Source organism: Barbus barbus (assembly GCF_936440315.1).
Source record: "Barbus barbus genome assembly, chromosome: 5".
Taxonomy (NCBI): Eukaryota; Metazoa; Chordata; class Actinopteri; order Cypriniformes; family Cyprinidae; genus Barbus; species Barbus barbus.
Genome location: NC_136733.1, coordinates 23,961,747 through 23,986,599, shown reverse-complemented (window position 1 = coordinate 23,986,599; position 24,853 = coordinate 23,961,747). Strand labels below are relative to the sequence as shown.

Sequence of the window (24,853 nt, the reverse complement as noted above, 5' to 3'; positions counted from 1 at the left end):
TTTGACTTTATTAGTATTATTATTATTATACAGTTTGTGTGTGTGTGTGGTAAACAACATTAGGCCACAAATGCTGTAGATTGAGCGTTTTTTGGCAAGGAACTAAAAAAAAGGTTTCTCTGCACCACTTTCGGCTAAAATGGTTTGGATTATGAAGGAGAAGATTAAATTTCTCTATTCAGCACTTTGGAAGGTAGATGAAGACTGGTGGTATTTTTGTCTTTTACTGGCCATCAAGGGTGTTTTAAAGGGTTTTATAAAGGTAGACCACAGACCAAGCCTGTGAGTGGGTGCCATGGTCATAAAGTAAATGATTTTCATCTTCTAGCCATATGCTGCCATCAGGGAAATATCTTGATAAGACGGCTAGATGATGGATGTCTGCTCCATTGACATATCTCAGGTTTATGAGCACCATGCTTAATAGGAGCCATTCCTGTTTCTACCGGCAGGCACCTGACCTCTCCTGGACTCAGGGCAAGTCATCAGAAAGTTGGACAGAGCAGACAATGGAAAAGTGAATTGTAGCGCAAAGTATATTATGGCAGAATAGTTCCCGACTGAGTTTTCCTCAAACAGAAGTCATTAGGGGGGAAATGACATGGCTCCACTGTTGGAAAGGTACACAACAGGTAAATGTCCTCAGGTTTGCATTATTTCTCTCAGATTGTTAGAAAGGATCTAATCAGACCTAGATTCACCTCACTGCCTTTCAGATTCCAGTTTCCACTCCTGATTTCATCATTAAGGGAAATCATGCCTTCACCTCAACACATAACTCAAAGGGAAGAACGAAACAAGAATGTTTCATGAGTCACTACATGTGGGATTTGAACTAACCACCTCTGCAACCTCCAGCAACAACTACATCACACTGCCACAACTTTGACATTTGTCAAAAAGAAATAGGACATTGAGTCAGCACAACTCAGTATAGCTGTAGTTGTGACAACATGGTTTTAAATACAAAAAAAATCCACTCAATTATATTTTGTCATAGTGTTCTTAAGGTCAGGAGCCACATTTGGTGAGAATTGAACAATTTATAGAAGGAGTAGCTCCCAAACTATGCTAAGAGCATGGAGTGTACAGTGTTGTACCACTGAAACAGTTCATACAGTAGCAATAGGCCGAAGTCGTGATACATTGGCTAGGAATTGTAAATGGGGTGTTGCTGGAATTCTCATAACCCAAAACAGAAACCCGGGTGATCTTGTTTTATGTTTTACACTGCTTATATGTTTACCGGGGTTACAATTACTCCTGGGTATTTGTAAGCAGACATTTCAACCTGTACATGTTAACCCTGGGCTAAAGGTGCTTTTGAATATTTGCGAATCAGTATCACTGTTTGGATGAACGTGGCACTTGACCCGTTTACAGTTAAGCCAATATTACCAATTTTATTATAATTAAACAAAAATTAAAACCACTGCAGGGTTTAATTGGAAGACCGCAAAGCTGGTCTGGAGATTTTTCAGGACCTTTCCAGTCAGCCAAATATCACTCTGAACGGTTCTAGTGGATCCCATTGGGTAGCATAACAATAATAAGAGTACTAGTGAATGCAGTAGCTGTCATAGCAGCTTCAGTGCTCGACCCCTAATGATTCCCTCAGGCAATCCATCTCATGAACACTTGACAATAAAACGCGGAACACACAACTCTATTATTTATTTACCACACTTGCTTACTTTTTTATTTACCTAATTTTTTCATTTCAAATTTGCATATATCAGACCTGTACACACATAATTGTTTATATTATATATTGTGTTTTTGCTGTTTTGTACACTGCCTATTTGAATATTTGTATTATTCTTTATTATCTGTGTCCTGTCCTGTTGCTGTCTCTCTGTTGCACTGTGGAGCTTCTGTCACTAAAACAAATTCCTCGTATGTGTAAACATACTTGGCCAATAAAGCTCATTCTGATTCTGATTCTGATGAAGTAATGGCTTATCCTCATGTCAGGATCCACTCAGAATGGCAGCTTTGAAAAAGTCTCAAAAAGAGGAAGTTTCTTTTAATGAAATGAAAGTGACAATTACTCAGAGAGCAACAGCACAAGTGGCATTACAGGCTTGTTTGATGAAATGTCTCAATTTTAAAAACCGATATAATAGCATTGATGCCCTGTAATGCCAAGATAATGGTTTTAGATATGATGTGCCTGAAGGCACTGCATGGAGATTTCCCAAGTCGCTGTGTGTCTGCTAAAGTCTCTAGCCTGTAAGAAGTTGAATATGGTCACTCAAATGATATTTGAATCAAATACTAAATTCAGACTTTAATTTCATCAATAGACTCAAATTCTCACAGCAGCAATATCTGCAAGAACTGTTATTACATTTCCACACTAAAAAAGGGGCAAAATTTAATGAAACAAGACAGTATACTGTTATTTAGTGGCATTTATAGACCTTCAATGAATGACATCTTTGAGTTAAATCTCATATGGCTTGTCATTTTTGTTATGAGTGTCACCGACGCTCTGAATATCGTCTACACCTAGTCCGATAGAAGGGCGAGGCATCACGGGCGGAGTGACGTCACGACCAGGAAGTATATAAGCACGTGAGGCAGAGCCCGCGTCAGCTTCATGTCATGAAGCAAGCGCTGGCAGGGATGCCGGAAGTATGGCTGCGAGACGCAGCTCTCGTTCCCTTCAGGGAACCTGGGTTACATACGTAACCTGGTTCGTTCCCTTCCAGGAACGTCGAGCTGCGTCGGAAGACGCTATGGGAACGCTATACCAACGCCGCCAGACTGACAAGTCCCTGCCTGATGTCAGGCCAAGAGGACAGAAGAGCCTGTAGTGGCTCGGATGTCGAGGTCGTAACCTGGCGAAGACAGGGGCGTGGACTACCCAGCAGCGTTGCAGATGCCCTGATCGGTACATCTGTCCAAAAAGGCCCTGAAGGCCGCCATACCTCTGGTTGAGTGCTCTCTGACTCCCAACGGATGGGCAAGCCCAGAGGCCTCGTAGGCAAGATAGACAGCATCCATCATCCACCTACCACAGGGCAGCTCTGTGGATGTACGTGCCCAGTGCTCACACTGGACACATACAGTTGTGCCTCTCCTGGCCGGGCTCCCCGAAGGGAGGAGGACAGAGGCCTGGCGTACGACTGGCTGTGATATGACCGCCGGAACCTTCGGTACGTACCCCGCACAGGGGTAGAGAAAGACTTTAGCCGAACCGGGAGCATAGTCACCATCGAAGGGGCCGCAGACAGGGCCTGCAGGCCACACACCCTCCTCAGAGAAGTGATGGCCAACAAGAAGACGGTCTTGATGGTGAGGAGTCCATCTGTTATCTCCTCGATAGGCTCAAGGTGCTCGCACCGAACCTCAGAACCACAGCCAGGTCCCGAGTCGGGACGCATGATTGTACCGGAGGCCTCAGCCTCAGCGCACCGGAGGAAACGTGTAACTAGGGGTTGTCTGCCCTCTGACTGGCCACCGCTAAGGGCGTGGTACAAAGAGATAACTGCCACGTAGACCTTAACAGTGGAGTGGGTTAACCCTGCGGAGAAGCGGGCCTGCAGGAACTCCAGGACTGCGCGAATCGGGCAGTAGACTGGGTCGAGCTGGCGGTCTCCGCACCAAGAAGTGAAAGCTTCCACTTCCGGGCGTACAGTTTCCTTGTGGAGGGAGCTCTGGATTGGAGGAGGGTCTCGACAACCTCGGTTGACAGACCGGAAACTATGAGTTGTGCCCCCTCAGAGGCCATACCCACAGCTTCCATAGCTCCAGGCGGGGGTGCACAATGGTGCCCCCGGCCTGTGAGAGGAGATCTCTCCTGATCGGCACCGGCCACGGGGTGCCGTCGAGAAGAGAAATCAGGTCCGAGAACCATACTCGGCCCGGCCAGAACGGTGCTACCAGCAGTAGGCTGACCTCGTTCTGGCACACTCTCTCCAGAACTCCCGGGAGCAGAGCGATCGGGGGGGGAAGGCGTACGGACGGAGCCTCGGTCTCCTCGTCTGTATCATAGCGTCCAGTCCCGGAGGAGCTGGAGGGGCTAGAGAGAACCAGAGGGGACATTGCGCTAACTCTCAAGCGGCGAAGAGGTCCACCTGTGCCTGGCCACAGCCTTCCAAATCTGCTTCACCCCTCGGGGTGAAGCATCCATTCCCCGGGCCTCAGCCCCTGTCTCGACAGGACGTCTGCTCCCATATTCGCACCAGCACGTGGTGATCTCTTGGGTCTGGGAGGAAGTGCCTGAGCACACGGAACACGGCTAGGATCTCTAGCTGGTTGATATGCCACGTAGGTGGCGACCACTCCACAGACCGTGGGCAGGGTGGCCACTCATGACCGCACCCCAGCCGGTGAGGGAAGCGTCCGTCGCTAGCGAAACGCGGCAACAAGGAGCTCCCAACACCGGGCCCTGAGACAAGACTCAAGGATTCCTCCACATGTCTAAGGCACGGACAGCGGCGTGACACTTAGACAGCGCGGAGCGAGTCTCCCCTCAGGGAGACCCCTTGGTCTTGAGCCACAACTGTAGGGGCGTCATGTACAGCAGGCCAGAAGGAATCACGCTGGACGCAGCTGCCATGAGCCCAAGCAGTCTCTGAAACTGCTTGACAGTGAATGGCTGGCCTTCTCGCACTCTCTTGACTGCCGTGAGGATCGACTCGATCCGAGCAGGGGTCAAACGAGCCTGCATCGTGGTCGAATCCCTCACTACGCCTGGGTAAGTGGTTCTCTAGCTGGAGAAAGCACACTTTCCTCGGCGTTTAGTCTTAACCCCCAAATCTTTCACGTTGGCGAAAACGACACCTCGATGCCGAATCGCCACCCGCTCTGATTGAGCGAGGATCGACCAATCGTCGATGCAATTGAGTATGCAGATGCTCTGCAGTCGCAACGGGACCAGTGCCGCAGCCACACACTTAGTGAAAGTGCGGGGTGAGAGTGTAAGGCCGAGAGGAGGAACCCGATACTGATACGCTTTGCCCCCAAAAGCGAACCTCAGGAACTCCCTGTGAAAGGGAAGGATGAGTACCTGGAGAGGTCTGTTGTGACAAATCAGTCCTCGGACCTGATTTGAGACACGATCTGCCTGCCAGTGAGTATCCTGAACTTCAGCTTTCTGGCTGAGTGGTTCAGAACCCCAAATCCAGTATGGGCCTCAGCCCCTCATCCTTCTCTGGAACAATGACGTGCCGGCTGAGCCGCCGGCGTGGACTTCGTGAGGAGGAACCACTCGATGGCTTCCTTCCTTACAAAATTGTCGACTTCTTGTCCCAGAACCAGAGCCTGCTCGGGGCGGACCGTAGTCACGCAAACCCCGTTGAACGGCGGAGGTGGCCCATCGAACTGGATGGAATAACCATGCTCTACCGTCTGCAGGACCCAAAGAGACACATCTGGTAGCCGCTGCCTGGCCGCTAGATGATCTACTAAGGGAATCAGTCTCTCAAGACTGACCTCTGGTGTTAGAGATATGGCCAGACCACTGTCTTGCTGCGGAAGTCCGGAGGAAGACGCGGTCTCTGGCGCTTGAGGCGAGGTTCTCAGGCCCGCAGTCACTACCGGCGGGGAATTCTGAGAAAAGCACTCGCTGGGACCTGCTGTGCCCTGGAGCTGCAGGGTTGACAGACAGATCCCCGGAGGACACCGAGGGGAGACGGTCACCGTGTGCCGCGGTGTAAGCCGCTCCACCCCAGTAGGGGTCGTCCTCCGCAGTCCTGGGGCTCGCCCGTCAGGACCTCTGAACGAACCAGACCCTGCCAGGCAGGGCCCAAAGAGACGCATTCGGCAGCTCACTGCCCAATGGTCTACTAAGGGAATCAGGCTCTCGAAACTGACCTCTGGTGTCAGAGAAATGGCCAGACCGCTGTCTCGCTGCGGAGCTTCGGAGGGAGACGCGGTCTCTGGCAACTGAGGCGAGTTTCTCAGGCCCGCAGTCACTACCGGCGGGGAATTCTGAGAAAAACACTCGCTGGGACCTGCCGTGCCCTGGAACTGCAGGGTTGACAGACAAATCCCTCAACACCTCGGTGGAGATCGGGGGAAACTGAAGGCTCTTGTGGCTCCTCACACTGGGGCGAGAGAGGCGGCGAAACCTCGTCAACGCTCGTCACATCAACCTCCTCGGAGGACGCAGCGTCAAGCCCTCGTCTCGGGGGGAAGAGTACCGCTTCCGAACCGCGAGACGGGGCGCCAGATCTGGTGGATACGGGAGAAGATAGTTTCTTTTCTCTTCTCTTCTATATGCCCGCCAGCCAGATCAGCCTTTTTTTTTTTCTCGAGCCCAACGAGCGCAGCCGCCGCTCTGCCTCGGCAGAGTGGGGCTGGCTTTATTTGTGCTTGTGCAACACTAGAGTTTACAACGCTCATCATTTCTCATCCACCTCCTCGGTAGGAAGACAAGCGGGGCGTCGAGCCCTCTCTCTGGGGAAGAGAACCGCTTCCGAGCACAGAGAGCGGGCGCTGGATTTGTTTTGATCCATTTGCGAGCCGTGCGAGCGCAGCCACCGCTCTATCTTTCTTTTGCACAAAAGCGGGGCCGACAGCGCGTGGAGAGCTCGCTTTCCTTCTATATAAATTGGGGCGACAGAGGCGGCGAAACCTCATCAACGCTCGTCACGTCAACCTCCTCGGAGGAAGACAGACGAAGTGCTGAGCCCTCGTCTCGGGGGGAAGAGACCGCTTCTGAACCGCGAGACGGGGCGCCAGATCTGACGGATACGGGAGGAGATAGGGACATTCCCGTCTCACTCTCGTTCGCCAAATCAGCCTGTGAGTCCCACGAGCGCAGCCGCCGCTCTGCCTAGGCAAAAGCGGGGCCAGCACCACACGGGGAGCTCACAAAGACTACCTTCTCGAAGAGAGCCCTCCGAGTGCGGAGTGTGCGCAGCGAGAGCCGCTCACAATGCGGGCAGTCAGCTTCCTCGAGAGCCGCTGCCTCGCGCTCCGCACTCAGGTAGACCACGCACAGATCATGTGTGTCCCCGCTCATAATGCTTTTTTTTTTCATAACGCAGGCAGTGGACTAGCACACAATCTGAAACGCGATCTAGGATCGCCCCCTGTTTTGGTCTTGGCTTTAGGGATGTCTAATTTCTTTTCAGGACATACAACACTAAATAAGACTCACAAAACAGATATGGACTGACAACACACAGAGCGCTTGCTGAATGACAAAAAGCTGACGCGGGCTCTGCCTCACATGCTTATATACTTCCTGGTTGTGACGTCACTCCGCCCGTGACGCCTCGCCCTTCTATCGGACTAGGTGTAGACCATATTCAGAGCGTCGGTTACGCTGATGGCGTTCCCATAGCGTCTTCCGACGCAGCTCGACGTTCCTGGAAGGGAATCAGTCTATTCTGCTGATTTGGTGCTCAAAAAACATTATCACCAGTGTTGAAATCAGTTGTGCTGCTTAATTTTTTTTCTTTGTGGAAAATGTGACATTTTTTCAGTATTATTTCATGAATAGAATGTAAAAAAAAAAAAAGTTTCTTCTTTTTTTCTGAAAGACTGTCTCTTTTGTTCAATTATGGATTTACTGAACCCATACTTTTGAATGATAATTAGCATAAATATATTTTTTAACCTCTCAGAATTTTTGGACCTGCTTAATTGTAATTGGTTTAGCCCACCACTTTGGCAGTTTTTCTGACATACACATACACAGAGTCCCTTCGGCTCATGAGTTTGTCCTCAAGCAGACATGCACTGCTGACAGAAAGCCAAGAGGTGAGAGCTGAGCCAGTGTGTTGGGCTAATGAGCTGCAGTACAGGCCAGAGGATAGGAAAAGTGTGTATGTTTGTATGTGAGGAAGCCCACCCTTTGTGAAGGTGTATCTGTGCGTGTGTGTGTGTGTGTGTGTGTGTGTGTTGAATCGTCCCCCCTCTGGCTGCTCTGAGTGGTTCTCATGGACAGTTTGAGGTCAAGTCGGACTCAGGCCTGCCGTCAGGTCTTAAGTGATTTCTGCAGGAACCAAGTGCTCGTTGCTCCCGAGGTAATTATGTCCTTCAAGTCTAAAGGCAGGCTGTGAATGTACCGGGTCCCTCAGAAGGCATTTTAAAGACAAAACCTGACAAACAAAAAATGTCAGCCTCGGGAGGACTAACAAAATAGCATATTTGTAATTAGTAAGCAAGGCTATAATATTGCAAACAGAAGGTGAATTGGATAGCATTTCAGTAAAAATTCAGTACAGTAAAAATCAATTGTTGCAAGACATTCAGATAATGTTACAAATTACACTTAGAAGATTATCTTAACTTCTTATTTTACAATGGAATGACAACCAACATGTAGACTGATTAAGTGGCAGTTAATGAGTGTTGGACACTTAATATGTAGGTTGCACTGTATGTGTGTGCGCTCATTTAGGTGATGCTGCTTCAAATCTCATGTTTTAAATAATTAAATTAAATTAAATTTTTACTGAAGAAGATTTTTATTATTGTTGTTGTTGTTAATAATAATTCATCATCCCACTATTTAATAGGTTAGTTATGCTATCAGATAAGGCCGATGCAAATTTATACCCTTTTGTATTTATGTAAAAATTTAAACCTGTGACATGCACAGACTGTGCATTATTGCTTTAAAAAAACATTTTTTAACCAACGCTTTTTTTATTATAGATTATATTGTACAATAACTTTGCAATAATAAAGATGTATTAGTAGTGTTTATTATGTGTCCCTTTTCCCTAATAAACTACAAAAGTAAGTGGAAAAGTTCCAAGTTGTAATGGGTTACGAGTAGTCAGAGGCTCTTATCAATTTACAAATATTTTCACGCACTGCTTAGATAACAACGCTATTGGGATACTTGCCATAGAGATTAAGTACTTGAGTGCAACTAATATCTTTCTTAGTGCTTTGGGAAGCCAGCCTGATTCTAATGGCACTGCAGTTGAAAGACTTTGCAGTTAAAATACTTTTCTTTTTTTTTGTACTCCATTGACTAAAGATGAAAAGTTGAAGAAAGTTCAGAATACTGTCACATGAGAAGATCTGAAACAGACCTAAATAACTGGACCCCATCAGCTTTAAAGGAGAGCAGAGACAGAGTTTTTTTTAAATCTGATTTACCTCGATTTTCCCCCCATCTGGCTGTCATTGTTCTTTTTTTGTTCTTAAATTTATTAAGCTCTCTGTGCTTCCCTAAATTAGATGTAATTCAGCCGTTTTACTCTGGCAGCATAAAATTCTTTCAGTTTGGCCAGTGTTTAAGGACAGTCAATTAAATAAAATGTGCTACTTAATTTTGTGTTTATTTTGATGCTTTGTATTGTTTTATTTATATTCATGCATTATCACAAGAGTGATGATATTTCAGAAAACAACACAATTGTGAGGGTGACATTTTCTTTATACAGCAGTTTAATAAACAGGAATTTAAATATCAAGTAACTTACATTTTAGACCCAATATTGCTAGTTACTTTGTCTGTTTTTGCTCTGCCAATGAAAATAGTCATGTCTATGAGCAAAAAGCATAGTAGTGTTTTGTTACTCAACGAATCGGCTATTTTTTTTTAAATGAATCAGTGTGTATGATTCAGCGACTCATAAAGATGTTTCATTTCTAAAAGAATTAGTGTTTCTAAAAGAGTCCGAATCAAATGAACATGTAATGTATCTATTTACTAAATGCATCTTATTAATCTTGTGCGAACAATTCATCCATGCATATGTTTAATTTAACTTTTGTTTTGGCTTGTACTTTTTTATCAAAATATCATGCCTTGAGTAAACAACAGGCTTCTTATTCAGATCTGCCTTCATCCAAATAACAACTGACAAATTGAACCCCTACAATTGTTTGTCTTTTTACATAATCCGTTTTTGATAATCCGTGGACGTACGTCATAGCACAAAAGAAAAGATCAGTAAAGATCAACAAGTATGTTTCCAAACAGCCAAAATCCTTATTATGAATAAAAAAATGCATTCTATCCCAGTTATTGGCAGAATATTCATTCTTAACAGCAAACACTGCTCATCATTGCTTCTCCTACTGTTGCAATCAATTCTTTCCACTCATCAGGTGTTGCCCTGTCTAATGAATGCCAATACTGCGGTAGATGAGGCTTTTACATTTGACAGCAGACGTGTCAACCGTTTTGTGGTCACTACAGTTTTGAAATGCATGGAGGAAACTTTTGTGGGCTGTTAATTTTTAAACCGTCTTGAATGACAGCCAAGAGCTTCCTTGAGTGAACCCAGCTGGTCATCCGTCATTGTTAAAAACTTACATCCCTGATTGGGGTCTGGTCTGAGGCCAGCTCAACACAGGTGCTTGGCACAGCATTGACATTAAAGCACTCCACACTGAATATTGAGCAAAAGAGAAGCCAGGAAATTTCAGTTGCTGTTGTACTGATTACTAAAAACACTGGCTCGATAAAAGTCTGTGGTTGAGACTCTCTTGGTTCATTTAGATTACATGATTGCAGACAGTCCTATGTCACAGATATTTATAGTCCTGTTTTTTCAGTTTGATTTTGTCTGTTCTACTCTTACTCCCAGTTCCTGTCTGTGTCTACCTTGCCTTGGCCTGACTTGTTTGGAGTAATTAAAGACTATTATTTGAGTTTACATCCTCATCTCCGTGTTCCTTGTTCTTCCGCGCTGTGTGCACCGTGACAGAAGACCAGACACAAACAGTAATGGCGCCCACTCACCTCGTTTTGTTTTGTTTGTTTTTTGGAAAGTTTATTTTGTTCCTGTTTGTTTGTCCAGCGGCATGGAAGTCACCGCTCGTCCTTCCTCCCTAGCCCACAACATCAAAGTGTAGGAGTTCGGCGGGATCGCCGCGAGTGCCGCGAGTCCGCTGCTGTCCGCAGCTCCCTCAAGCTCGTCGTTTGCGGGAGATCGACATCGCCGTCCGCGGCTCTCCCAAGCCCGCCTGCAGTTCCTGTGGCAAACCCGCCTGCAGTTCCTGTGGCAAGCCAGATCTCGGCCAAAAATGTCTTAGGTTACATATGTAACCCCAGTTCCTCGAAGGAACGAGACGCTGCTTCAGGAGACGCTTTGGGGAACGCCTACAGTGTAACCGGCTCTGAACACCAATGAAATCTGTCCAATGGATGGGAGGGACTGTAGGGGTCTCATGTACAGCAAGCCAATAGGTATCACGTTGGACGCAGCTGCCACCAGACCCAGCAGTATCTGAAACTGCTTGACAGTGAGTGACTGTAGTGACAAGTGGTTCACTGTAATGGAGAAATCACACTTTTCTTGGGGTTCAGTCTTAACCCCAACACTTTTAAGTGAGCGAGAACAACACCTCAATGTTGAGCCGCCCTCCGCTCTGATTGAGCGAGAATCAACCAATAGTCGATATAACTGAGTATGCGGACGCCCCGTAGCCACAGTGGAGCTAACGCGGCGCCCACACACTCGTAAAAGTGCGGGGTGAGAGTGCTAGGCCGAAGGGAAGTACCCGATATTGGTAAGCTTTGTCCCCGAAAGCAAACCTCAGGAACTTCCTAAGGTGTAGTCATGGAAGTATGCGTCTTTTAGATCTACATGTCAAACCAGTCCCACGAGCGCCGTCCTTTGGCGTTCCGCAGGGCCGCCAAAGGACGGCAGCGCCGCGGGGAACGCCAAACACACACAAGCTGTGTGTATCCCCCGCACACAAAAAAACGTTTGCAGGGAGGAACACACAGCTCGTATTGCGCTTCTCCCATATTCCAAGTTTTAAACTGGCTCTTCTTAGACATAGCTGAAGACAGACAACAGTAAATAAGACTGACAGAAACACAGAGCGCTAGCTGAATGACAGAAAGCTGACGCCGGTTTCACCGCACGTGCTTTTATACCAGCTGGTCATTCCGTCACCTTGCCCGTGACGTCCGTCCCATCCATTGGACAGATTTCATTGGTATTCAGAGCCGGTTACGCTGTAGGCGTTCCCCAAAGCGTCTCCTGACGCAGCTCGAGTTCCTGAAGAGGAACTGATCCAACCCTTGATGGCAATAAATACTGTAAGCTTGCATGATAATGCCACAACAAATGCACAATCTAATCAAAGCTAAAGGCAGTCCATTTGAAATATTTTTAGAGTGTTTAACCTTTTTTGGACAGGCAGTGTAAGTTCGACTCTATCACATCCCAAATGTTTTTCAATGGGATTAAGATCAGGACTCTGCGGTGGTCAATCTTTCACAATTTGAGCCTGGTGAATCTTAGTATTGTCATCCTGGAATATGTACATGCACTGAAAAAAACAACTTCTAGGATTTACTTGATAAAATCTTCATAACAATTTACACTAACACATTTTAAGTAAAATTTTACTGCTACTGCTCTGTTTAATTTATTTGTGATTGTCGAGTAAAATCTACTTGCCTAAGTTTAGTTGAACAAAGAAAATAAGTCACTTTAGCTTGGCCAGTAAAAGTTGGAGTAACTTTTACTTAGTCAAAGCTTACTTGGCATTACTTTAATTTTACTTTGTGGCATTGAATTAAATCATGTTTTTAAAGTGTATGTGTTAGAAACATCTAAGTAAATAATACAAATAAATACCACCTGCCTGTTTCTACAAGTTCAGGGGCCTGTACCATGAAGCCGGTTTAGCTGGCCAGCCAGGTAAGTTTCAGTTTAGTTTGCACCAATCCTGGGTTTTAGGTACCATAAAAGTGGCTTGACTTTTAGCTGCTTTCATTGCCATAGTAACTTACACTGCATAGCTAACCTGCTCCGGGGCAGGTTATGTTCTGGTTTAGAGATCTCAAACTGAAAATGGACCAATCAGATATGAGGAAAGTGACACATGTCTGACACACAAAAAAAGTCACTCCCCCAGTTTATCTTCCTACAAATTAAACAAAATTGCCTGGCTTTATATTATAATTACAATTTACATATGATTTACATAATTATAATACGATTTATATTATTATTACTCCATTACACACAATTTAGTTTAACAATTATTATAAAGCACATATTTTAAATGAATATTAATATATACAGATCACATGTAATATAAATAAGGGGTAGAATCAATAGATAACACTTTAAAAATGGCTACATGTGACCTTACATGTTTGAGTCTCTATCAGTATATATTATCAACTATATAAACTAACTTCACAAGTTTCGCTTGTGACTGCACTGATAGAGCAAAATAATTTCCTTTATTTGTCCTCTTTCATGGACAGGTACTTCAGTGGAAATGTGTTTAAATTCCTCATATTCTTTAATCTCTTAACCCAGGGCTGTCCAAACTCAGTTCTGGAGGGCCGGTGTCCTGCAGAGTTTAGCTCCAACCCTAATTAAACACACCTGAAGCAGCTAATCAAGCTCTTACTAGGCATACTAGAAGCTTCCACGCAGGTGTGTTGAGGCAAGTTGGAGCTAAACTCTGCAGGATACCGGCCCTCCAGGACCGAGTTTTGACAGCCCTGACTTAACCTTTAACAAAAGAGTTTTGAATCTCACTGGCTCTCTCACGAGAAGTGAATCACACTTGCTCTGTGTTGTGATTGGCTGTTCGCCGCTGATGTCACACATTCATGTGCACTCGCTCCATTAACTCAGGATCAAGCCTGAGTTGACAAAGAAAGTTGATGATCAGCTTCATGGTACCAACAAAGCCAGACTGGAGTGGTTTGTATGGGTTAAATGCAGAGCACAAATTCCAAGTATGGGTTACCATACTTGGCCGTATGTCATGTCACTTTCACTTTCAAATTCAGACTCTTGAGCACTATTTTTTTCTTGGGGTCCAGATTAAAGAGTAAAGGTTGAGATTTTGGAGCTCCCAGAGAGCATGTTTGTACTGATATGGTTTCTTTAGGGTTCAGATAGCACCAAGAACATGACATGTAATTGAATTATTAGCCTATCATTGCTATCCGACTGCTTGCTGTCATAAAATGTAATGAATAACTCTGATTAGTCAGAGAACATGATACTTTCCTTCAAAGTGTTATTCCCCCCCCCCTCTCTCTCCCACAATTTGTGCATGTGCGAGAGATCACTAATTTGCCTCATGTCCTGGATTCGCTTATTCATCAGGCCTCTCTGTATTATTTATGAACGGGGTGAAAGACAAGGACGAACATCTTTATTTTCAGATGTCTGTGGATAAGGGGCTTGCTGTGGGAGATGATTGGCCTTTAGCTCATCTACAAAGAACCTCTTTTCCTTTGATATTTCTATGAAATTATCACATCTCCAACGGTTATATCACAGCCTTCTCCTTTGCCTGCCAAACCCTCGTTTGACCCGCTTTGTGTCCTCCACGCACTGTCTGTGTTTCAAAGTAACTTTTTAATGAACTTTGATGTTCACTTATCTTTAACAGGATTCAAACCTATTTCGTCTTTTTTCCCCCTCCAGTCTTCAGTGAGAGGAGAGAATATTACGATCTTTGGCTGCCTGAATCATGGGATGCCGCTGTCTCTTCATGACAACACGTCAGTCTCATGTGAATCTGGTAGGAAAGTCTATGATTTAATCTAAGAGGAAGCTCATTAAGCCATACGTAGTCTGTATCTTCACCATCACATTTTTAAATATTGTTTGCAATTTTATTAAAAAAGGAATGCTAAAGTATAATAGTAAAAACATTTTATTTTTAATATTAAATAATAAATAACAATAATAATTATGTTATCTCACCATATGGTATATAGTAAAAATTATTAAATGAGCAAATATATAGTTATAGTGGTATATTTATTAGTAAAAATATTGATAATATATTAAAGTACAGTAAAAATGTATTAATTCTAAGTAAAAAATATCTACTTACTGTACCTCTTATTCTGGGGCGTGTCTACGTGGTGGCCAGGGGTGGCACCGGCCCCCCCTGAAATTTGTCTGGCCACCCCAGGTGCCCCCCTACCAGATGTCTTGCGATAGGCTTGTTTTTAGTTAATTTCTAACTGCATCTGGCGTATCTTGGCATGTGTAGGCAGCTGCCTAGGGCCGCTTTCTTCTCTTCTTTATTCATTTTAGGCATTTTAGCGTGATCTAAATGATAGATGTCGAGAGCGCATAATGTTATGCGATCATGTAATGCGCGAGCACGCATCTCTCCACTCGCAAGCGGATTTCCTTCACTCGCACAAAACTGGACGTGTGCTTTTAAATCTACATTGTTCTTTTATAAATTGGCTCGGGTCTCACTCAGATATTGTGTGTATGCTCAAACGTTATCCTCGCATCACTGAAGACCAGAAAAGCTTTTTTTTTTCTAATTCAAGTGAAGAGGCTTTTCTCACTAAATGGAAGCAAGCTGAATATAGTTAGCCTTCTCTAGTTATTAATTTTATTAATACTTATTTTAGTTAAGTCCTTAAATTGTAAATATGCATTTATTAAATTATTTTATGTAGTACATTTGTATTTTGTTGTTTTTGTATATAGTTATAGAAGCATATCAACCAGGTTCCAGAAGTAATCACTAAGGCTGCTTCTGAAATAAGTGGGGGTGCTCTCTTAATGCACATTTTCACATATTTTGTCCATTCTATTGCTATCAATATGCTGCTACTTCGAGAGCGAATCCCGCATAAATATGCAGATGTCATTCCCAAAACTTTGCAACGTGTGTGTGGGAAAAAACAAAGTTATACATTTTAAATGGATTGCTTAGAAAGCTTGCAAAGAGTGCTCATAACCAATAAAGCTGTCACTCTTTGTTCATCGCGATCTCACAAAGTTCTGTGAGGACCAATGAATCTCACACTGTGCAATTAATAACCTATATAATATAGGCCTATTAACATCGTGTATCCAAAGAAAAAAAGTGTAGGGGCAGACAATGTTTAATTTTATTTCCGTTTGTCTTTTAAATTGCTATGGGCCAATGCCCTTTGCTGTAATGTTCATTAAGACAACTCACGTTCCCTAGGGCTTTGATCCAAAATCATGGCAATAAATACAATGAAGTGCTTATTTGGAAACAATTCTGGTGAAACATAGAAAGATGTCACCATTTCAATGCAAATACAGGTATGATGTGGTAAACTTGCTTCTACCACATGCATTTTCTTTTATGGTCCATTTTATGGTTGAGCACATCACTTAGATATGCACTTACCAGGGTTTCACAATAATAAGTGAGTTAAGTCATAGCTAGTTTTGTCTTGTCCTTTACCTGTTCCTGCTCTTTCTTTATCAGAATCAGTTTCAGGATTTCATCTTTCCATTAACACCACCGCAAACATCACCAAGCTGAGGATTCCCTACCCGCAAACGGGCACGTGGTATCTGAGCCTGCGATCCCTATGTGCCACTGAACACGGGTGAGCACATTTATATGTCTTTGTGTTTGTGTTTCTGCACTAAATTATCAGTATGCAGTTGCTGAGAAAAGGATGTAAAATATTCATAGCACTCCATGTATTTACCTTCTTCAAAATTTAGCAAGTGCACTAGTAGCAGCATTTGAACTGTGGGATGTTTCCTATTTGCTGCTCTGAAATACAATACTTGTGAAACAATTCACTTTTATATTGACCTAGACTCTCATAACCTTACTTTATCTCATTCAAAATGAAAATGAATTCTGACAATGAGAGTTCATGTTACGTTTTATATCTTCATTCAGAACTGCACACAGAGGCTGTACAGTATGTATTTTCACACTACTATGGAGATTATAGCATCATTTTCAACTTATATTCACATATTCACATCTCATATTATCTTAAAGGAAGAGTTCGCCCGAATGAAGGTTCTGTTATCATTTACTCACCTTCATGTTGTTCCAAACTTTTTCTCTCTTCCACTGAACACAAAAGGAGTTATTTACAAGACTGTGCTGCTTTGTATTTTCTATGAAAGTACAATGAGGAGTTCAACTTCACGAAAAGGACACAAAAGCACCATAAAAATATTGTAAAAGTGATCTATCTCTATCTAAGTGATCAACTTGTGAACTATAATTCTTGTGAAGCCATGCTATAGCTGTGTGTGAGAAATACAGAAGAGAACATCTCTAATTTTGGGCTGTTTCTCACACAAAGCTTGAAAGCTTTTGCAACCCTAAACGCTTCAGTCCAGACATTTCAGACTGTTCATTCTTGGTAGTTTTCCTAAAAGCTTATATTCAACTTTTCACTTTTTTCTTCTCCATGTTCATGGACAGGTTTGAGATGTGTACTAATGTTACAGCTGAGGTGTACCTTCGCTCTTACTTGACACCCTGCATCAATGACTGTGGCACCTATGGCCAGTGCAAACTCCTGCGGACCAACAACTACCTGTATGCTGCATGCGAGTGTAAAGCAGGTGAGCTCCCAAAGCCTTTCTTAACCCATGTGTTCTCTTTTTTTTAAATGATTGGTGTAACTTAGTCATATTTTTAATCCTAAAACAGGCAAGAGTGGGAAATGATCAGCAAAAATCATTTAATGTCACTTTTTATATCATCTGGACTTAAGTAAAATATATCCAAATGAATTTTTGTAATATTTTATATATTTTGGATTTTATGAGTACATGTTGGCTTTAGGTCGCACAGACAATTACAGGTTTCACATTCCAGATTTTAAAGGCAGAGAAATGTACGAATCAGTTCACATTTACTAGATAATATTTTCATGATTTTTTAAAGGTTTTTAAGCTCACTGAGGCAGCATTCGTTTGATCAGAAATACTGAGAAACATTATTACAAATAAACTTATTTTTTTTAAATTGTAATTTATTCATGGCTGAATTGTTAGCAGCCATTACTCCAGTCCTTCAGAAATCATCCCAATATGCTGATTTAGTGCTCAAGAAACATTTCTTATTACTGTTGAAAAAAGTTGTGTTAAGTTCAAAAGTTATATTTATTTGTTCTATTGATTTTAAATAGAAATCTTTTGTAACATTATAAATGTTTTTTTACTGTGTTCTTGCTGAAAAGAAAATGAAAATCAATCAATCTTACTGACCTAAAACTTTTGAAAGGTAGTGCATTTTCTTCATAATGCTGCGATTTCAATTTGTTTGGTTTAGTTTTTTTTGTTTTGCCAATAATCAACTCATGCACTTGCCATATTAGAAATATTAGATGTGTCACAAACAATGCTATCTCACAACCAATTCGTAAGTATTTTACGAGGTGGCTAATTCGTATGAGTTCGTACGACCTCACTCGTGCGATTTTGTACGATTTGTCTAAACTCCAGTGACGGGTAGGTTTAGAGGTGGGGTTAGGTGGAGGTCATATGTACAAATTTATACGAATTGGCGACTCGTAAAATACGTACGATTTAGCAAAAATCATACGAATTTGTACGAGTGAGGTTGTATGATTCCGTGAGATCGGGCTGGTCACAAATCAAAAAAGGACAATTTTTGGTTCCTATTCTTATAATGTGACACGTGTGCTTGAAAACTCCTTGAAACTTTATCTTTCAGAAAAATAAAGGAGCAGGAATTCTGTGTCATTAACTAAGTGAACAAGTCTATCCTCCCTCACCAGGGAGTTATCACCCTTGCGGTTACTATGATGATAATCGCAGTAATATTTTTTAATTCCATTTATTATCTTCTCCTCTGCTGTCAGATGCCAATCAAAGTTAATTGGCATGTTAAATGCTTCAATTACACATGTGCCAATCATGTTGCTGTATAACTGTGAGATCACAAATCAAGTGGTTTTTAATTAGAGGACATTTGATGATCCTGAGAACTATGCTAATCACAACCTCTCAATTACAGCGCCATTATAAAGCTCTGGTGCCTCGTTTCCCCTCTCCCCCTGGATTCTTATCCATAGTTTCTTTTGTCATTAGCATAGACAAATTTACCCTTTTAATGAATGTTTTCTGGCAAACAGCTGAGTGCCCTGATACAGCACACATGCAAAGCTCTTCTCTGTTCTCGAGTGTCTAGTAAAGCTCAATTGACCGTCTTTGTCGACACTCAGCAAGACTTCAATCACGACATGCCTTTGAGGATTTTTGTTTGTGGTTTGGCTAATTAAGGCTTCGTAATCAGAGAGATTTGTGGTATGTTTTCTAGCATTTTCTATGAGAGGTTAGAGGTGCAGTACATCTATTTCCTTCATGGTGTTTATATAACAGTAGGCTGCCCGAATCCAATCTATATTTATGAAGCTGTTTACAACAGCTGACAGATGAGGAACAGAATATGTGTGTGTGAACGATGAAGAAAGTACATGTGTATTTCTGTGATGTTTTTTTCTTTGTTAGCTTTACATGCATTGCCAATGTGTGTGTTTTATTTTGGTTTTCGCTTGCTTAGTTTACTTTGAGGATATGGACAGGAGTATATTGTACATACACTAATTTTCCAAAACTTGGGGTTGCATTACAGTAAAAACAGAAATATTATGAAATATTATTACTGTTTAGAATAGCTGTGTTCTGTTTGAATATATTTTACAATGTAATTTATTCCGGTAATGTCAAAGCTGAAATTTCAGCATCATTACTCAGTCTTCAGTGTCACATGATCCTTCAGAAATCATTCTAATATGCTCATTTGCTGCTCAAGAAACATTTCTTATTATATTATCAATGTTGAAAACAGGTGTGTGCCTGTCATGCATGATTCCCCCCCCCCCCCCCCCCCCCCCCCAGAATTCTTTACTGAAAAGTAAGTTCAAATGAACAGCATTTAAATAGAAATCTTTTTGAACCACTTTTGATCAATAATGAGTCCTTACTTCCAAATAAAATAAATCTTACTGACCCCAAACTTTTGAACAGTAGTGTACCTGCTTGCTTTGAAAGAAATAGTGCATCCAAAAATTTAAATTCAGTCATCATTTGTTCAAATTCATGTCATTCCAAACTTACACGACTTTCTTTCTTCTGCAGAACATAAAATACATTTTGAAGACATGTTTCGCATGTTCTTTTCCATGTAATTACAGTGAACTGGGACTGACGTTTTCAAGATTTATGCTTAAAATTGTATCTTTCTGGTCCATTTTGAGTCCAGCTTAGGACCATTTTGGTTAGTAATGCGAGTGTGCTTTTCTAGGTTGGGATGGCTGGGGTTGCACGGACAACACAGAGGCATACTCATATGGCTTCCAGCTGCTCTCAACTCTCCTTCTGTGCCTCAGCAACCTGATGTTCGTCCCACCTGTGACCATCGCCATCCGCAGTCATTACCTGCTGGAGGCATCTGTCTATATTTTCACCATGTTCTTTTCCACTGTGAGTATGAAGGCCTGGTTTAAACCTATCAAAAATATACCCATAGCATAAACATTTCAGTTGCTACCACTTGCATGTTGACATCAACAGGTAATATTCTTCTGTTTTCATGACTCATCTGAAATTAAATAAAGAAATGTACAGTTTCAAACATAATAAAAATTAATAATCCTAACTCTAAATTCTAACTTGATGAGATATGTTCAAGGCCGTTGTAACTTGTAAATCAACTTAATGGACCAGAACTGGAACTAACTGTTAACTGTATAATTTATATTTTATGCTAGATTTGCATTCTGTTCCAGTTTTTAACAAATATGCCTAATTAACGCAATAAGTACTTGAAGACCTGCTGACTATCTCACAAATCCATCATGAGCCCTAATTCAGCATATCAGTGGCAGCAAGAGTATGGAGATTTCAGTTAAGAACCAGTGACATGTCAGAGTGCCATATTTTATTCATGCCTCCTCTGACCTTTTGTTTTCGTCTTTCACCCCTGAACAGTTTTATCATGCCTGTGACCAGCCAGGCATTGTGGTCTTCTGCATCATGGAGTATGACGTGCTGCAGTTCTGTGACTTCCTCGGCTCGCTCATGTCTGTATGGGTCACTGTTATCGCCATGGCCAGACTCAAATCCATTATCAAACAGGTAAAAATCAGTCAGATGCAAACTCAGAGCAAATTTAATTTCCATAAACCTTGTGGTTCTTCACTCTGTGCCTCCAAATGTTTTGGAAGTGTGGCTGATATTCAGAATGACTGTGTTTGCATTGAATAAAGAAGAAAAAAAATCAAAGCAAACTGAAACTTATACTACCGTTCAAAAATTTGTGGTGAGTATGATTTTTAAAGCAATTAATTTTTAAATTTAAATTAAAATACTCTTTTGTTCAGCAAGGTAAGAAAGTGACAGTAAAGAATTATATAAATGATAGTAATAATAAATGTTTCTTGAGCACCAAATCAGCATATTAGAATGATTTCTGAGCAATCAGGTGACATTGAAGTCTGAAGTTAAAGCTGCTGAAAATTCTGCTTTGCCATCACAAGAATAATTTATGCTTTAAAATTTATAAAAAATTGAAAAATGATTTAAAATATTTCAGAATATTACTGATTTACTGTGTTTTATATTAAATGAATGCAGCCTTGATTAGCATAAGAGACTCCTTTCAAACGCATTACAAATATTACCGACCTCAAACTTTTGAACAGTAGTGTGTATATGCCCAAAATTCACTTTTTAGGGTCACTGTATATAAGAACCACAATCTGATAGTTAAAATTACAAACGAAGACCCTTGAGCCCAGAAATGCTGTATATTTCTTGTGTCATCAATTTCTATAAATTCATTTTGTTTGATTCATGGAGGCCAGTATTTTTTCATGGACTTTATTGCCAAGAAAAGAGCTTTCCAAGATGTGCAAGAGAGCAGAAATTTTGTCCACCTCAGTAAAGCGCTTACACAGAGTGTAAATATACGAATGTCAGCAGTCTGTCATGTACTGTCATAATGATGGTGACATTTCGCTGTGGAGCTGAGTAAATATAGGTGGACACTATCAGGTGTGTGCATACTCTCTGTAGTTCAGTCTTCAGCTGCTCAACTGCAGAGGGAAAGAGTAAGATTTAAAGAAAGTCGCACAGGGAGAAAGACAGTAAGAATGTGATGAACTTTATGTTTGAGTAATTGAGAATCAGAAAAATAAAGTGAGAGGACTGCTGTTTGTGATGGAAGCGTCCAATGGAAAGAACAAGAAAAAATAGCTCTCCTCTAGGGAGAACGCTTCTATATGCGTTAGGTGATTGCGTGTGTTTTGCTGAGTGCTGCAGTTTGCAGACACTAATCAAATCACCCTTGTCACAACAGTTCTTAACTTTAGGAGGGAAGGAAAGAGAGTGAGAGACATTTTTAGCACCACCACTCTTTACTTGCAGTCTGTCTGACAGAGGGTGGCCGATGCAAGATGGTCCTAATTGGACTGGGGATTCACTATTGCCTCTAGACATGATGAGTTGTCGATGCTTGGACTAATATTTTTCCTCTTTGCCGCTCTCCTACCAGGTGCTGTACTTGCTGGGGGCGATGGCTCTGTCAATGGCCTTACAGCTGGACCGCCATGGCCTGTGGAACCTGCTGGGCCCCAGTCTTTTCGCTTTAGGCATCATGGCCATTGCCTGGGTAAGTAGCATTGTGCACATGCATACATTCCATGTGTTTAGGACTGTAATGCATCCTTATTAAATGTTTAATATATCAATAAATCATGCCAGAATGGATTTCAGTTATATGGCTCAAAGCATAAAAAATGAACAGATGTTGGCATTGTGGTTGCAAGATAGAGGCATTGTTGTTTGTCACAAGTGATTGTTACCTTAGTTTGTGTCTAGTTGTAGACCTTAGCTGGTCTTCCAGCCTGGCCAAGCAGGTTTTAAGCTGCCAGTTGATCTCCAAGCTGGTTTATCGATGCCTTAGCTGGTTTAGACTTGTCTTCAACTGTTCTAGCTGATCTTCCTGCCTAGACTGGACAGCTAGTTGGTCTCCCAGCTGGTTTAAGCTTGTCTTAAGCTGATCTTAGCCTGACTAGGCCCAAAATCCTTTTAAAACTAGCCAACACACCAGAAAAACCAACTTTTGCTGGTTTAAGATATTTTTTTTTTCAATGGGAAAAACAAAGCTTTTCAGTTTTGTAAGTGGATAAAATAAATTGTATGATTGTTTGTAAATGTAATGAAAACATCATATTATAAGGCAATGTGCCTGTCTGTCCAAAAATAACCTTGTTCTTTCAGTCTGATGGATCCGGCAGTTAAATGCCAGCGCTATTTTTTTCTTTGGCTGTTGAGTGACAACAAAGCACCTTTTCAATATCTATAATTTATGAAGGCATTTCACATTACCTGGTCCAGCATGCACCCCCTCGTTCAAGGCTGCATTTATCTATGCATTAGCATGGTGTGGCATTAAAAGTTTTTTCTGTTCTGTCAGTATTAGAGACGCCCTTGCTGTTCCATTACCAGGCAGCTTGTACTTTATGCTAATTCATCAAGCGACCACACTGCTTTCCTGAAGTGAGATGATAAAAAAAAAAAAATGGGTGTTGGACAAGGAAAAGTCTTTGCCAGAGCCTCTGGCAAACTACAGTTGAGTGTAAGCAGCACGTCCTCCCTTGAGTCGAATGTGCTGCTGGATATATACATGCAGAAAGAAGAGGAGCCAATGAACTTCTACTGCAGGTACAAAGATATACTGTATTGTGTGAGAGAGAAATAATGAGACAGAATAGCAAACGTTCAGCAAGACTACGACAAGCAGAGATAATTTCTTCCTCCCGTGACCTAAACTTACATTTGAAGGCACTAATAATGATTCTAATGAAAATCACATCTGAACAGAATAAAAGACACGTTTGTATTTAGTTTTTTTTTGGTTTTGATGTGCTACATATTTGCTATATTATAAAAATGTTTGATGCACATTTGACAACTGGTGATGCAAAAGAATGGTGTAAATTTTAGTAAATCTAAATAACTTTTATTAACGCAGCACTGCAAACACTTTTAATATAAGCTCTACAGTCTAAATACATGAATAGGCTGAAATCTTCTTGCATTTCTGAATGTCATATTCAAAGACAAGAGTACAGATTACTCTAATTCTGTCAAAAATTCATTGAATGTAACATTGACTGTCAAATACAGACGTCTATCATCTCCATGGCACATAATGGCTTTGTAGTTAAAACATGTCAGTTGACACCTCTATTTCAAAGCTCCCCAAGCCTACGCAAACACAGTACAAAGCATCCCACTGTGTGATTCTCACATCCATTTTAGCACTGAGGAAAAAGCTACAATTTATCAAGCTTGTGACATGCTACATCCACACAATTAGTTTACAGTGCAGTTTATCATTATCTTCTGTGATCCTCTTGTAGTGTTTTTGGGCTCTGAATGTACACCGAAAGCTTAAATTAGAGCAAGTAAAAAGTGATTTTCTTTCCTAGTAATTTTCTCCATAGGCATTTAAAAATTCTTAAATGAAGAGTTTTTCAGCTGAACTAAACTAACCAACACCATTATATCATACAAATTTTTTAGTGTTCATCAAACTTTTTTAATTTCATTTATTAACTTTGGAAATGAACTATATATAAAAGTTGACCCTTATGACTGGTTTTGTGGTCCGGGGTCACACACACACTCACACACACACACACACACACACACACACACACACACACACACACGTGACACTGTACCACAAAACCAGTCATGAGGGTCAATTGTTTTTAAATGTACAACATTTGAAAGCTGAATAAATACACTTTCCATTGATGTATGATTTGTAATGATAGGACAATATTTGACCGAGATACAACTATTTGAAAATCTGGACTCTGAGGATGCAAAAAAATCTAAATATTTAGACAATCGCCTTTAAAGTTGTCCAAATGAAGTTCTTAGCATATTACATATCAAAAATGGTGTTTCGATATATTTACAGTAGGGAATTTAAAAATATCTTCATGGAACATGATCTTTACTTAATGTCCTAATGATTTTTGGCATAAAAGAAAAATCAATTATTTTTACCCATACATTGTATATTTGGCTACAACTATACCCCAGTGACTTAAGACTGGTTTTGTGGTCCAGGGCAACGTGTGTGTGTGTGTGTATATATATATATATATACATATATGTGTGTGTGTGTG

The 24,853-nt window shown here is 41.7% G+C and overlaps 1 protein-coding gene across 1 annotated transcript in view; it reads left to right on the top strand.

The window, feature by feature from the left end:
- Positions 1–23,130, top strand: part of LOC306869469 (transmembrane protein 8B-like) — a gene marked incomplete at both ends in the record, with an annotated part of 89,911 nt that extends 66,781 nt beyond the window's left edge. Inside the window, 7 exons of the mRNA XM_079416243.1 lie at positions 14,340–14,436; positions 16,129–16,252; positions 17,098–17,240; positions 19,951–20,129; positions 20,637–20,783; positions 22,201–22,317; positions 23,125–23,130. Coding sequence (XP_079272369.1) covers positions 14,340–14,436; positions 16,129–16,252; positions 17,098–17,240; positions 19,951–20,129; positions 20,637–20,783; positions 22,201–22,317; positions 23,125–23,130 — 813 coding nt within the window. The remainder of the gene's footprint in view (positions 1–14,339; positions 14,437–16,128; positions 16,253–17,097; positions 17,241–19,950; positions 20,130–20,636; positions 20,784–22,200; positions 22,318–23,124) is intronic.
- Between the last annotated feature and the right edge of the window lie 1,723 nt (positions 23,131–24,853).